At 44.4% G+C, this 14747-nt stretch overlaps 1 protein-coding gene across 1 annotated transcript in view; it reads right to left on the minus strand.

Moving 5' to 3' along the window:
- Positions 1-13974, minus strand: part of LOC144107839 (uncharacterized) — a 36664-nt gene extending 22690 nt beyond the window's left edge. The window contains exons 1-5 of the mRNA XM_077641052.1: positions 13497-13974; positions 11758-11870; positions 9735-9827; positions 7908-7946; positions 4668-4812 (exon numbers count right to left, since the gene is read on the minus strand). Of these exons, the coding sequence (XP_077497178.1) occupies positions 4668-4812; positions 7908-7946; positions 9735-9827; positions 11758-11870; positions 13497-13905 (799 nt within the window). The 5' untranslated portion in view covers positions 13906-13974. The remainder of the gene's footprint in view (positions 1-4667; positions 4813-7907; positions 7947-9734; positions 9828-11757; positions 11871-13496) is intronic.
- Between the last annotated feature and the right edge of the window lie 773 nt (positions 13975-14747).

Below are 14747 nucleotides of genomic sequence, written 5' to 3' on the forward strand. Positions count from 1 at the left end.
GTTTCAAAGGCATAGGATATAGTAATAACTGTTTGCTCGGTGTATTGTGACACCAAGAAGCAAGTTTAAACTGTGGGCATTGAGTGGAACATCAGATGACAAGTCTTTCAATACTGGCAGAGGAAAGGCTTCTATATTTTCAGCCACATAAAAGTAGATCCTTAGTGGTCTGTACAATCTTAGTAAAACGAAAAATTGCGATGCATCTGTGACTGCTTCAAAATGGCAATGCGGAACCTTACAGGCTGCTCGTTGGTGTGTAGTCTGGGTACGAGAAGGTGAACCTGCTTGTTCGTGACTTCCGTCTCCAAATGAGCACTGATGCATTGAACATTACGTCAAGAAAAAAACTGAAACTGGTAGTGAAAAAATAGCTTGTAATGAATTAGTAATGACCCACTCTTGCTTTCTGCATTTATTTCGACTACGCGTTGCATGTAGGAATTCTTCAACGCGAAAAAACTGAGTTGCAAAAACTTAAGTCGTTTACGAGGCATATTCAAGTGAGGTTCCAACTCAAGCTGAGGAAGTAATCCTTGGTAGGAGTGTGAAGACACAAGACCTGTTCCATTTCGTATATAAGGATATTAGAGTTGCACAGACAGTCGACCACTAAAACGGAGCTGAGGACTGCTCTCTGCCAGGACAGCCTTAGAAAGACAACTACATGAGGAGACCATGAGTTTGATCCCCTCTGCTGTGATATACCTGTTACACTTCCCCAAAACAACTGCTATACTAAGCCTAACTTCTGCCTCCCCTATAATCTTGAAATCAATGAGCGCCAGCCTCCATTTATTATACACAGCCAATGAGCTCTCCTAACCTCCTTGATTCCTGCAGTGCCTATATTGAGAGCATGGCGTCGAGGCAGCCAAAGGGAGCTAAAACACTCATGCCTACTCCAGGCTTCTTTCAGAACTAATGCACGCAAGCTGATACAGCAGTGCTTCCTGTTCGGCTATGTCATTGTGACCAATGATCATGAAATGAAGAAAGTATTAAGAAGTTAACACTGTTTCCACTGAAAATACAGTAAGTGCTGCCATGTGTCCTATGCTGGTGTGGGATAAACTTGCAATATCTAGCCGTCAGAAGCCACAATGTTTCAGGAATTCTTTCGAACTGCTCCAGCAGTGACATACGAGCTAGATAGCATGTACAGTCACGCACGTTACAACACCATCCTGCAAACATGAAAAAGCTTTGCGCGAAAGAAACTTGCATCACTTTGCAGCAAGTGACAGTTTATTGCTTAGATTTGGGAACAAAGCTAAAATGATAATGACGATCTTTTTATCGTACAAAGGCAGCTTTGGCGAAAGAGCACCATGCCACAAGGTATTTCGGACCACTCAAGGGGGGGATCAAAGACCTGTTTTCTAAGCATTTTATCCCAGTGAAGCCAAGCACCAAACAGGGAAAAGCATGTACCCATTGCATCACTAATGGCTTGTCTCGTGTGGCTCTTCTCTCTTGTCCCATCCTTTTTGCGCAGTTATTCATTGTTTCCATAATGTCGTACCAACTAGACCCTCACCGCACTCTTCTAGAGTGCACGGGACTGAGCGCCACATCTCTTGCATCCAAGGCAGATACTCAAGCCACTAAGATACCACTGCAACCCAAAAAGATAAAATGAAGAGAGACGAAGTGCTTGTTACTGTCTGCAACACTGAAACCAAAAGTTAAAAAGAAAGACGTTTTGCTTCAAGTTGTATGCTCGTTGAACAGCCCTTCCATATTTATCTGTGCTTTGCATAATGGAGACGCAGGTACTAGGAGCAGAAGCGTTCCCTGAACAGTGCTTATTACCGCATGTTACCGCATACAAGTAAACCATTCCAACTCGAAGCCCTTATTGGCTACACAAGAGAAAACGCGGGCATAAATGTATTCGAAGTCAACTTATATGTGGCAATTTACGGTAGGCTCCTATGCTTTCCATAGAAGAAACACTGGCGCTGTAGACAGGAAAACCAGGAAAACTATTTAAAAATTCCGATAGCCCCAGCTGTGCTAGTACACACAAGAAGCACACACTATCTAACACCTACAGGCCTTAAAAGGTCCCTGAAATTATTTTGATGGGCGTATTCTAGTGTAACAGATCTGCAGAGGTGGTCTTCATGGGTATTTGAGTCAAATTTGAAAGCTCTGCATGGACTCTATAATTTAGAAATAATTTTTCGCTGCTCGCAGTAGCTAGCAAGCGATTAAGACGACACACCTCACCACGTGTCCCCTAACCCAATGACGTCAATGGGCAGAAGCACCAGCTTTCAACCTTGCCTTGTTTGCCCACTGACGTTACTGGGGAAGGGGATACGCGGTGAGGCGTGTTGCCCTAACTGGTTGCGATAAACTGTGAGCAGCAATTTTTTTATTTATTTATAAATTATAGGGTGCACGCAGAGCTTTTTTTTTATTGCAACAGTGTGCCTGCTGGCATAAGGTATTTGCAAATATAGGTGCACACTCGACTCTCGAAGAAAGTTCAATAGCATTCGGTGGTGCGGCCCAAAAGAGCTTTTAAATTTGACTCGAATACTCACAAAGACCACCTCTACAGATCTGTTGCACTAGAATAAGCCCCTCAAAATTATTTCAGGGTCCCTTTAAATGAAACTAAAGGTTTTAAGGTGAAAGCCTTTTATGGCTCATGAGTGGCATAGACAGGATGTGTAAGCCTTTCACCAATCCATAGCCAATCCACAACCCAATCCATAGCCATCCAACAAGCCAATACATAATTCAAAAAGGCACAAACTGTCAATAAAGCAAAATAAGAAAAGAAAATTTTGGTCTTGGCAGGAATTGAACTTGGGCCTGCAGCGTGCGAGACGGGGATTATTACCCTGCATCACGATAATTCGACGTTTACACCTGAATAAAGGCGCGCCTAGCGAATGCAGAGTTGTCTTAGAAGCGTACATGAGTAATTATGAGCATATAAATTACAGATGATGCAATTAACAGAGTACAAAAGTATGTTTCCGATAAATTCACTTTTCGCTTGGCGTGTCGTAGCACCACCATGTGGCACGCACTAAATGACGCCCCCCCCCCCCCCAATGCACGACACTAGCCCAGCAGATGGCGTCATAATGCAAGCATAAATGCTTTCGCATTGCCACACGTAAGTTGTCTTAAGCGCCGCCTTGAACTTTATTCAGTACTTCATCACAGCATAAACAAGTTTTTTTTTTTCCAGGAGAGCTTGCAAATGAGGTGTTACTGCTTGCTAACCTTTACCAGTTTGCATGCTTTCAGTCACTTTGAAAGTCGCCACTCAAATTAACACAGCCTGAAGGCAGTGTTGAGTGGTTTCACCTTTAATTGAGTTGCAGTTTGTGGAAATAATGGTTGTAGCCTGCACTTCAACAGTTTCAGACTAATTGAGGTAGCAAACCAATATACAAATCTCAACGAGTGGGATGAAGATGCGACTAAGTTGGGGCAAAAATATTCGAAATTAGAAAGAAATAAAAGAGTGCTCAATCACATTTGTACCAGGCGGTTTTGCTGGTTGATAGTGTGTAGTGAACACTGATAAGGGATTGCTAAACACGGAAAACACCTGAAAACGGCAGTACTAAGTGCTTGTGACCCTGCTGTAGTCTGCAGGTCTCACTAAATAAATAGCAGAAATTATGCCCACAAAACTTTCAGAGAACATAGACAGCATCTACGAGGCAAACTTATGTGATCAACCTCATTAGACAAGGTGGGCGACATGGTTCAATCCGTGGTGATTTCGATATGCTTTACTAATCTGCATTTCACTCAACCTCAAAGAAAACCTGCTGGCGGAAATACAGTTTTACACGACCTTGCTGCAATACAACTTTCAACATACAAAGCAGTTTTTAAAGAAAGCAGGACACTGTCGTGGCACACAGGCCATCTCAAACCCGGGTTCCATTTGGTAGTGTGTCTGGGTCTTCGGACTGAAGCTTGAAGTTTGGGAAAACGAAAACAAGCGGGTTTGATGGCACTTTTTCGAAACTTATTTACATATTGAAGAAGGAGCAAACAGTAAAAAATTAAGCGTTCACGTGTCCAGCGACTAGAAGAGCCTTGTCGCCAGGGCCCAGAGCATCCTTTCTCACTCAACACGCTCCTTAAATCCCCTAGGTTCCGCCCTTTCATCAGGCGGTGGCCAGTCCAACACGAGACACATTTCTCCAAGATGGGAACCTATCAAAGTTGCACAGCACTGTAGCAAGCGGAGTCACTCGTTGTAGAGTTGACCTGTGGGAACGGGCGAGAAGAAATCGCCAGTCCGCTATTTCCTACAGTGTAGTAACAGTGATGCAGCTCCGTGTCCCTGAAAATACATGTGGTCATTGCGGCGCCGTTGGTCTCTACTGCGGCGAGCACTCTACGGTATGGCAGGCTCCTGACGGAAATGGCTGATGCCGCCGTTTATTTGTTCCTCCGAATGGGTGCCCTTGATTCTGGCCGACGATGGTCGCTGCCCCCAGGCGTTCTTCGCCGGGAAGCAATCAAAGGGAAGGTCATTCCCACCGAGCCAAGCGTGAGAAAATTTCACAGGCTCTTTTTCAGCGCGGCACCCTTTTTGGGGTCGTCGGCTGGCCAAATGTCGTGTCGCCAGCTGAGCCATGACAGTTCTGAGATCTGCAATACAGACTGAGAACACTCACTCAAAGTGATATTGCCAGACTCTGATGCAAGTGTTGCCTCACTGCTATGCAAGGAGCCGAGGTCAATGTTGCCCTCCTTGGAGACCAGGTCAGCCTTGTCTGCGTAGGCTGCCGAGACATGCTGCGACCCTGTAGATGTCTCCACCTGCACGGATCATGTTGGTAAGTTACACTTTCAAAAATATACAGAAGTGATGTAAACATTTCACTGGGGTCATTTTCCTCCCACTAGACAAAATATACAATGCTTGAAGCAGAAAAACGTTCCTAGAAAGAGAGACAACGTGACTTGCCAAGATTTTGAATGCATCTAATAACATAAGATGGATTTAAGGTCCCAAGATATGCGCACACACTGACACGGCTAGAACATGCATCAGCATGCACGGATATGGTGATCTGTCTCCTCTGACATTCTCTAGTGCATGGTTTGGCTAGAGTTAATGGAATCAAGAATTTCTGCTCCTTTTTCGTAAACAGTTTTGGTTCTATCATTTTTCTATTATGATTGCATCCAAGTTACACTATGCAGATAACATATGAAGGAAGCTGAAAGCCACCAAAACTGAAAAGCATAGAGGAATGTTTCTTTTTTTAAATTTGTGGTGTTGATCATTGGGAGATCAACAGTAAAATTAGTATTTTATCATGTAATGATAACTGATTAGAAAGCCAAAAAAGAAAAACAACAATGTGCCGCCAATGGGATCTGAACCCACGACCTCAGAATTTTGCGTCTGGTGCTCTAGAAGCTTAGTTACGGCGATGCCTCTCTGATCTTCCACTTCCGAGGGTATTTATATTGCATACAACCTTGCCTTGAGAGTGTTAACTAGTGCCACCCTCGTCCACAGTGGCAGACGTGCCTACTATGCCCAGTATTACCGTGGGTGCCACGTAGGAACGCGGCTGAACAGTGAGGGCGGAAGCCGTGCGAGAACCCTCTTATGCTACGTATGGTATCATAGATCAGCCAGTAATCTCTATCTTACTCTATGTTAACAGCAGGCAAGGCTCAATCATGTGTTCAGAAATTAATTGTCATGTCAACCTGTGATGCAAACATATACACATCAAACACTTATGCAAATGTGTTTCAGTAAAACCTCGTCGGTACGTTTTTTTTTAATTGCGGGAAAAACGTATTATCCCGGAAAACGTATGATGCAAACCGCATGATTTTGAGAAATGTACTGCTGAATGAGGGAAAAAGAATTTTTTGACAATTTCACTTCATAATAATGTTGATTGGCACTTCTTGGCACAGGAGCTGAACAAGTCTAATCCAGTGCTCTCTAATTCAGACTGTGTTCGCGCTGTCTTTAGAGCGGAACGAAATTGGTAACGCGTCCAGTCCATCGACGGCAGTGACGAAAGTAACCAAAATCTCATACTTGTCATTTTCGGATGCTTTGCCATTTGCAATTTAGTACTGTGCAAAAGCCAACGCGGTGGCTGATTGTCGCAGTGTTTGTTTTTCAAAGCTGCGTTTCCCAGACCCGGCCCGTTCGTATGTAAGCGCATCGCTGCAGTTCGTAGAAGCTTCGCCTCTTTTCCCTTATGCCCCGCGGAGAAACCTCAGCGTTTCTCCTCTTCATATCGCGTCGCGGCGGAAACGGCCGTCGCGAATGCTAGTGCAAGGATTTTTTTTTTTGCACCTGGTGGTAAAGCTTCATCTTGTTACACATTGGCACTGCAGCAAAGCTACCACAACGGGTGACTGCCGCAAAAAACCGCGTGGCTTCTCATTCGGACCACTTGTACGTTTGCACCCGTGCGGTTGGTCAATAAGCGTATTAGGCGACCACCATGTGTTCGTGTAGTGAACCAACCTTTTTTTCCAGAAAAGCTGACATCAACTGGAGGGAAGGGTTTATTTTGCTGGGGAAAAAAAAGTCGCAACTTTACTATCATACATACGTCCGCCCAGTCTTATGTCCATCATCAACAAAAGCATGCGGCTAGCAACGTTCGTGTCACTGCCGTTTAGTGTCGTTCACTTCTAAGGAGGTTTGCTGCATCATGGTGCGATGAGATGATTTTGTGAGAGTTGACGGTGCCAGCCAATTGCGGCAAGATAAAGGGACATAGGTTGAACATTGGCCCTGAAAGGTCAGATGCGCATTTCTTATCCCAGGTTAAAAAAACTCGCAGGACGGTCATGAATGTGTAAACGCCAATGTCTAAGTTTTAGCTGTGGTGTAAGAGGGGCTGGCATTCCCGCTCCTCACCTCGAGTTCACCCGTTGGCTGGGAGTCGGAAGGTCCTGCTTGTTCTCCATAGCATTTCAGTGCAAATGTTTGTGATTACAGTGTTCTGGTTTAAACTGCTACGCTCCTCTCCGATGCTTGAGCGCTTGTTGGCTCAATAAGGATACGCTGGCGCACAGCAGCGCACCGAGCAAGCCAGCACTGCCAACAGTTCTGTCAACGCCGTACAGCATCCGGACACTCTTCCAAGTTTGCCAAGCACGCCATATCTGCTGGAACTCTAATCAAAAGATAAATGCACCGTGATGTTAAAGGTGCACAGCATCTCGGCCCGCTGCCAAGTTCTGCACAGCAGACAGCGTGAAACTGTGGGGACACACTAAGTTAAAAAAAAAAGTAAATTGTCAATAGAAAAAATGGGGGTGGGTCCATTATGCGAGTTGGTTCATTACTCATACTTGCACACCCACAATAATTTTACTCCCTTGACAGCGATTCCAACACTACGTAGAAACTTTCCTTATTGAAACAGCGCAACAGCACGAGGCCAAAAGGAGAAGCTGGGATAAGATACAGTGCCGTTGCACAGTTACAATAAGAATTACCTAGGTCTGACCAACTCGCCCACCGGTTCATGTTGTACTGTAAGCTGCTGAGCACTCTCATCTGTCATGTGGTATGCACAGCATTTCATGGCACACCTATCACAGCTTGAAGGACAATCTTCTGTGCTTGTTGACAGCTTAACCTTATTTTACGGCAGAGTAGAATCACCACAACAAGCGGCTCAATGTCTCCTAAACATAATGCTTGTTCCCTCAAATGTGAGGACATCTTCAGGGACCACTTGCAGTTTTCTCAAACAGGATCAGGTTCCAGACAAAACTCTGAGCCTATCCTTCTCATATCACATAGACTGAGAAGCTCTCTATAATGGCCGTCAATACTGTGTCTTGCAACAACAAAGATGTCAATGCCAAAGATCAGAGAGTAACTAGCTGCACCAGGTAATAGGTGAATGCAGACTCACCTTGAGGTTATTTGCTAAGAGACGTTGTGCCTCAAAGGACTGCAATGAGAAGAAAAGAACATCTGGAGTGACAAAAAAAAATTTGTATAGTCGTGAAGCCTTCAAACTCCACATCAGCCACATGGTATGGCTATAGTTTTCATTAGTCTTTTTTTTTTTCAGCCTAACACACAGTAGCATGTGTGTGATACGAACACAGCTGATGCAAATTTCTAGATGACACGAATTCGAAAAATTCCCCGGCAGGAGTGCATTGTGTACAACATGCACAATTTCGGAAGTCCTGAAATTCGGATGTACAGATGATAAGAATGCCCTGAAGCGCTAAGCGCTACCCGTACATCGATGACTTCGCGATCATTAGTCGCACTGTACGCACATGATGCAGTGAGCGTTGGTGTGTGGAATGCACATTGCCGACACCGCGATCGCCAGTCATGCTGTGTGCACCTCGAGTAGCGAGCTGTGGCCATGTGGCGATAAATAAATCCAGTCAGCCATAAACAGATCTCCGTGAATGAATTTCCCATGCCCCCTGCACATGGATTTCGTTTGTTTTGCATGGTACGAAATTTTGAACGTTAAGAATTTTTTCGCGGCCGCTCGAAACTTTTATTGCACATACTTTACTGTATTCCAATTCTTTAGACCAAAAGTGTTCAATCTTTTGAGCCTCCGGGAACCCCAACGGTTTTCAAAAGGTGACGAGGAACCCGACACATCTCATCTTCCATCTCTCCTGGCCTGACATGCATAAAAACCAAAGCATGGAGATACATGAAAGCTCGAGATGTGCCCAAATTAAATAATATTGAGCGCCTGCAGATTGAAGCAGCCTGCAATAAACAATTAAGGTTTGATTAGCCCCACAGAAAACTAGGTAAGGAAAGGGGGTTTGAGGCATGCATGAGCCTAGGTGCTCGAGGAACCAGAAAGAACACTTCAAGGAACCCACGGGTTCTGTGGAACCCAGTTTTAGAACCCTTGCTTTAGGACATATTTCAACACTGGGTGCATGAAAAACCTAATGGTCAAAGAACTAACAATGAGCAGGGTGCTACAGTACAACAGAAATTGCCAAAGAATCTCGGAAGCAAGAACAATATACTGTGACGTCCTAGTTAACTAAAATTAGAACTTCAAAAGTACATTATTCTTTTTGCTATTTGTGGCATCAATTAAACAATAGCTGCTCTTGCATCACTCTGACATCATTCCTGTAAACAAGGAGTTATCAATCTTTTCGACTTCAAGGAAACCCAAAGGTTTTCAAAAGGTGCTCAGGAACCCCACATGTCTTTACATTTGTCCATTTCTGCCTAACATGCATGCAAGAAGGAGCAGGTACACACAGTGCCTTACAATATGTCTACATTGAACGAATAATGACTGGCTACAGAGTGAAGCAGTTTGCCATAACCAATTACATTATGGCCAGTTCCAAAATGAAGTGGACAAAGGGAAGGTGCGGGGCTGAGCCGTTCCTGGATTTAGGTGCTCACAGAATCCCAAACAACCGTCCATCGATTTCCACAGTACCCAGTTTGCTCATCCAAGCTATAAAAATTTAACTGAAAAGCACCGAATATAGATCTACACACTAAACTACTGCAGCCTGTTTCATGTCGTACTGCAAAGTGCTCTCTTCCATGATGTAGCAACCCTTTTAATATGTGACCGTATTTCCTTGCTTTGACTTATTTTGTTTTTATTTACCTGTTCCTTTCGTTTTCTCTATTTGTATGTATGCAGACACATGCTCTGCTACAACTTCTAATTGTGGAGTCAGTGCTATTTCAAACAGTAAGTATTAATTAACCACCATACCCCAGTGCCACGAGCAATCACTTCAAGGTTGCTGTGCAGGGCCCCCGTGGCTTTGATGTTGCCATGCTCCGAGCTCAGTTTCATTGCATTTGCCTGGGACAAAAAGTCAAACTCAATAAATATAGAAGAAAGAAACATTGAACGCAACTAGTAATTTGTGGACTATGTATACAATGCATGTAACCAGCTGCCTGGGTTATGCTATGCTTTTGGCATTATCACAGCAAAATTATTACTTCATTCATTTATTGATCCTGTCAGCCTATGCAGGCTATTACAGGAGTGGAAAAATTTGAATAAATGCACATTCAAAAGAGGCTACATTTCAGCAACTATAAAAATCCGACACAAAACACAAGCAAATGCATTGTACGTAAATTGCAGCTGTCAGCAGCTGCCTGTAGCTGCCTTGAATGGGATTGAATCTCACAACCTCGTGCATAGCAGCGGAACATCTTAGTCGCTCAGCCATCAAACAAGGTTGTTTTATTGCACATTTCCAAGTAACAATATACACTCTGTTGTTCAAAAAGCAGGCTAAATTATGCTGCACCACCAATCACAGATTGCATTCATGTGAAACCTCCAGTGTCTCGCACCTATAAGTGACATCATGCAGTGTGCTTTCACACTCACAAACTTCTGTATAAACGTGTGTAAGGGCCGCACCTGTGTACAGGCTGCACCTTGTTTTCTCAAAGCAAATATTAAAGAAATAAAAATCCTTGTAAGGGCTGCACCCAACCTTTCCTCAACTCGTGCAAGAACAGCCTTCTAAATGGCTGTGCACAGGAACTGCCAGGCGTTGCTCATGGATGGCACATGAGGCCGTGGGTCATTGTCGTCATCATCGATGACTTTTGTCCACCTCTGCCAACTCCTGCAACCCATATTGCCATCAGTATCACCAGCTCCAGCTCTCTGCAGCTGTCAACCACACAAGCGTTGTGCCTTTTAGTGCGAAAGCACTTCACTAGCAATCCTAAAAAAAAAACTAGGTTTGTCTGAAGCCTCTTAGAAACCTGCCGGAACAAAGTAAATATTGCCACGACTGGGTTTTGAACCCGTGGTGGTAGTAAACTTGATTAAAATAGACTAATAACTTGGGCACAATTTATTGAATGACATAATTGTGTGCAGCAAAAAAAAGGCAGCTTGACTTAATGCTTAGATGACAAAAGACTTTACTAAATGCTGTTGTGAAACATTCAAAGCAGCTTTTTCATGTGCTGAATATTGTCACGAAGCACTTTAAGGTGGCTAGATATTTCTTCCTGGAGGAGTGATGTCAGAAGCTGCTATTGGAGGGGCCACGGCACAGCGCTTTGCCGGAGAAACGCAACAAGGTGGTTCACGAAACGAAGAGAGGCTACTTGAGTTGAAATTGAAAGCCATAGAGTTTGTTTTTGAACGCGACAAGCGTGTGGTGGGCAGGAAATTCATTGTGGACGAAAAGTGCATTCAACAAAGGTGCAACCAAAAGGATGCATTGATGAACACAAGCTGCAAAAAATGCACTTTACGCGGCAAGCCATAAATGTTTTTTGAACTTGAAAAAAAATGTTCTTTTTCATACGCCATGTTCATAGGCTCCCAGAAAATTGGTCCTTGAATCAAGGAAAAAAAGTGCGGCCCTTATACGTGTTTATACAATAAAACTCAAACTAGTGAGTAGAAATTCCATGACAATAAGCACTTGGCGACATGTTGCCAGATATAATATATGCCCTTTTAACATCACACCATGTCTCTTGCCCAGAGAGAACACAGACAATAATGTCTAAATAAACTTGGGGTCACCATTTTCTTAAGTTTCACGCAGCTGCAACTTCTGCATGCGCACTTTTAGTTTTGCAACAAATGCACCATACAAGTGGTATAAAGGTTCTGCACTCTACAAGACACACATGGTTTGCTTCTAAAAGCCTGCACTTCCAGCTCAACACTGGTTGAATCATTTCAATTTCATGGATGACAGTGCAGCCTTGCCAGCACCTGTGCCCATTTTTTTTGGAGGGAGTACCTTGACGTGTGTGAGAATGATGCTCCCTGGTCCCTCTGTCTGCACACTGCACAGGTCCAGGACCAGGTTTTCAAGCTTTGCCTGGACACCCCCCGACAACTCAACATCAATGCCTGTAAGAGAGAAAATGAATAAGCATACAGGCAGGCACTATTATGCTAGAAAATCTGCGATTCAACTTCCATTTCTGTACTTGCGACTGCAATGCATATCTCACAAGTCATCGACAGTGCAGTTCAAGACGCATTTCTGTACGAACCAACAAAATGCCTGCGAGAAAGCAACTTGCTTAATGAGGTAATAATTTCAAGAAAACTGGTAGCTGCGATAAATAACATGAATCCATTATGCTTCGAACAGTGCCAAGGAAAGAAGTTTCATATTTCACAAAATTTTATGTGCACTGATCTGATTGCTTCTGTTGTTTTTGTGGGGTTTAACGTCCCAAAGCGACTTGAGCTATGAGGGTCACTGTAGAGGAGGGCTCTGTATAATTTCGACCACCTGGGGTTCTTTAACGTGCACTGACATCGCACAGTACATGGGCATTTAGCATTTCGCCTTGATCAAAATGCCACTGCCACAGCTGGGTTCGAACCTGCCCGTTTCGGGTCAGCAGTCGAGCACCATAAACACTGAGTCACTATTGCTGCTCACGTTCACTGATGTACATAAAAAAATGTAACCTATAAGTGCAGTAATTTAACAGCAAATAAGTCTTCATGCACTGCTATTGTATTCGAGAGCCAAATACTCAGTGGTGCAGCACCACTTATTCAAATGAAAATGTACAAATACATAAACATCTAGTGAAAGCAAACAATGTGGCACAGATATACATTTTCAAAGCAATTTCTTCAAAAAAGTTCGATGGGAAGATAAAAATAGCTTGGAAGATGAGAATGGATGAAGAATATCTGAATGTATGGTTCACAGTACTGAAGCAAAAGAAAACAAAATCTGCACTGTGCCTATGTGGTAAGGCAAGATGAAGCGCATATCATTTCACCTCCGTTCACCTGCACTTCTTTAACCAGCAAAGCAATGCATCCTCTCCATTTATGATGCAACAAGTGTGGACATATGCCACTGCAAGCAGCATAAATTTACTCTTATGCCTCCAAGAAGTGCAGTTTTATTTGCACCCACTAGAACAGACACCAATTAAATGAGCAAGGTCCACGACGCAACCTAGTGACATTCAAGTCCTGCACTACAGCCATCTTCCAAAATGCTTAGTCTGATCTTTGCAATCTAACACTTAGTAATGCACTCCCAGTTGCTGATAAAGTTTTCATGTTAGCTAGAGTTCACAACCTGGTCCGCAGTTGACATACAGTGGTGACCTTTGACTAGGCAAATATATAATGATTGAGTGTTCAGTTAATTCCTAACTAGATTTTCATCCCAAGGATACATATATGGCATATGTGGCGCAACTTAATAAGGGGTCAGGATTCATTATTATTCATCACGTTTCTAAACGCGCGCCAGATATCGGTGCGCGAGCACTTTCGTAACGTCCTGCACCAAAACCCCGCGATCTCATGATTCCGTTGAGTGACTGCTGCAGTAGAATGCGGTTAATTTTCGCAGTAAACGCGTTCTCGGCGCAGAGGGGGTGAATACGTATGTTCTAAAGAACAAGCAGAAACGCAACGCCCGCCCAACGCGCCGCGCTTGCGCGATCAAACTAAAGACGAAGTAGTGACAGCTCGCTGCTTATAGACTGCACGTACTCGCCATGAAAGGCACGCGCAGCCGGCACATCACGTCAGGGCGCGGCGTCGTCGACTGGCCTCCTTCCGCGCCGGTCATGGTAAGGTGCGCGATACCGCTCCGGTCGACCGACAGTGAGATCGGCGATTCGCCGTCCAGGAACAGCTGAGGCCGCCTGCCCAGGAACGTAACGGTCACCGTGTCCGGGTCGTCTCCCACGTCCACGGGCGAGACCGCGAGGGAACACGGCAGCCGCACTCGAAGCACTGCCGACGGATGCTTCACTTGCTGCTCGTCGAGCACCACGCTCGGATCCCCTGACCTCGCATGATCTGCTAACGCACGCACACGAGTTGCTGAGAGGCTCCGAGAGCCAGAAGCACGAGGCCTGAGGAGTTTCACTGCAAACCGGCGTAGAAATAAAGTCATTTTACAGGCAACGCGTACGGCTACACGACCAAACGATCTTCGACACAAAATGGGTTCATACTGGATTGGATACGGATAACGTCGGCTGCGCATGTAGTGGTTGTCGGATGGGAAAATAGCCTTGTTGCAGCAAATGTATTACAAACGCCTTCTACATGAAGGTTTTCGTCAGTGGCTTTCATATGGTGCACTGAAGCCTTCAAGTGCAAATAGTACTTGGTAATTCTCTACATTACATTCATAGATCGCTGGGAGTCGATCACTTAAAGGATTATATACACCTAATTTTCGTGGCATTTTTCCCTTTATACAATGATACAGAAGACATTACTATGCATGAATCGACTTATAGTATTCGCCTACGCGCCCTAAATATTTATATTCAAATTTTTCTATGTTGTTTCGGTTTCGGTTCCAACGGTTGCGCACATGATGACGTCAAAAACTGTGATTATGACGCCAAGCAAGGAAAAACGAATGTATTCGCTGCTTCGTCGTTTTATTTTACTGCAGTACTGAGGCCAGCCTTTGCCAAGAAACTATTTTACTGCAGTTTTTTCATGCCTCACGTGACACACTTTGGCGTTCCAGTCATCGTTCGGCTGGATCCCGCTCCGCAGAAACAAGCCATCCGCCTCCCCCCGCGAAGAGACAAAATCTCTTTGTTATCCTTTAGTTGCGGATGCTCCAGTCCACGTCCATCAGGCCTGCGTGCCGGGGAGGGGAATAGTAAGGGGCCTCCATTTCCGGTGGAAACAAATCATCCATCCATCCTTCCATCCATCCATCCATCCATCCATCCATCCATCCATCCATCCATCCATCCATCCATCCATCCATCC

The sequence above is a fragment of the Amblyomma americanum genome, chromosome 10, assembly GCF_052857255.1.
Source record: "Amblyomma americanum isolate KBUSLIRL-KWMA chromosome 10, ASM5285725v1, whole genome shotgun sequence".
In the NCBI taxonomy this organism is placed as follows: domain Eukaryota; kingdom Metazoa; phylum Arthropoda; class Arachnida; order Ixodida; family Ixodidae; genus Amblyomma; species Amblyomma americanum.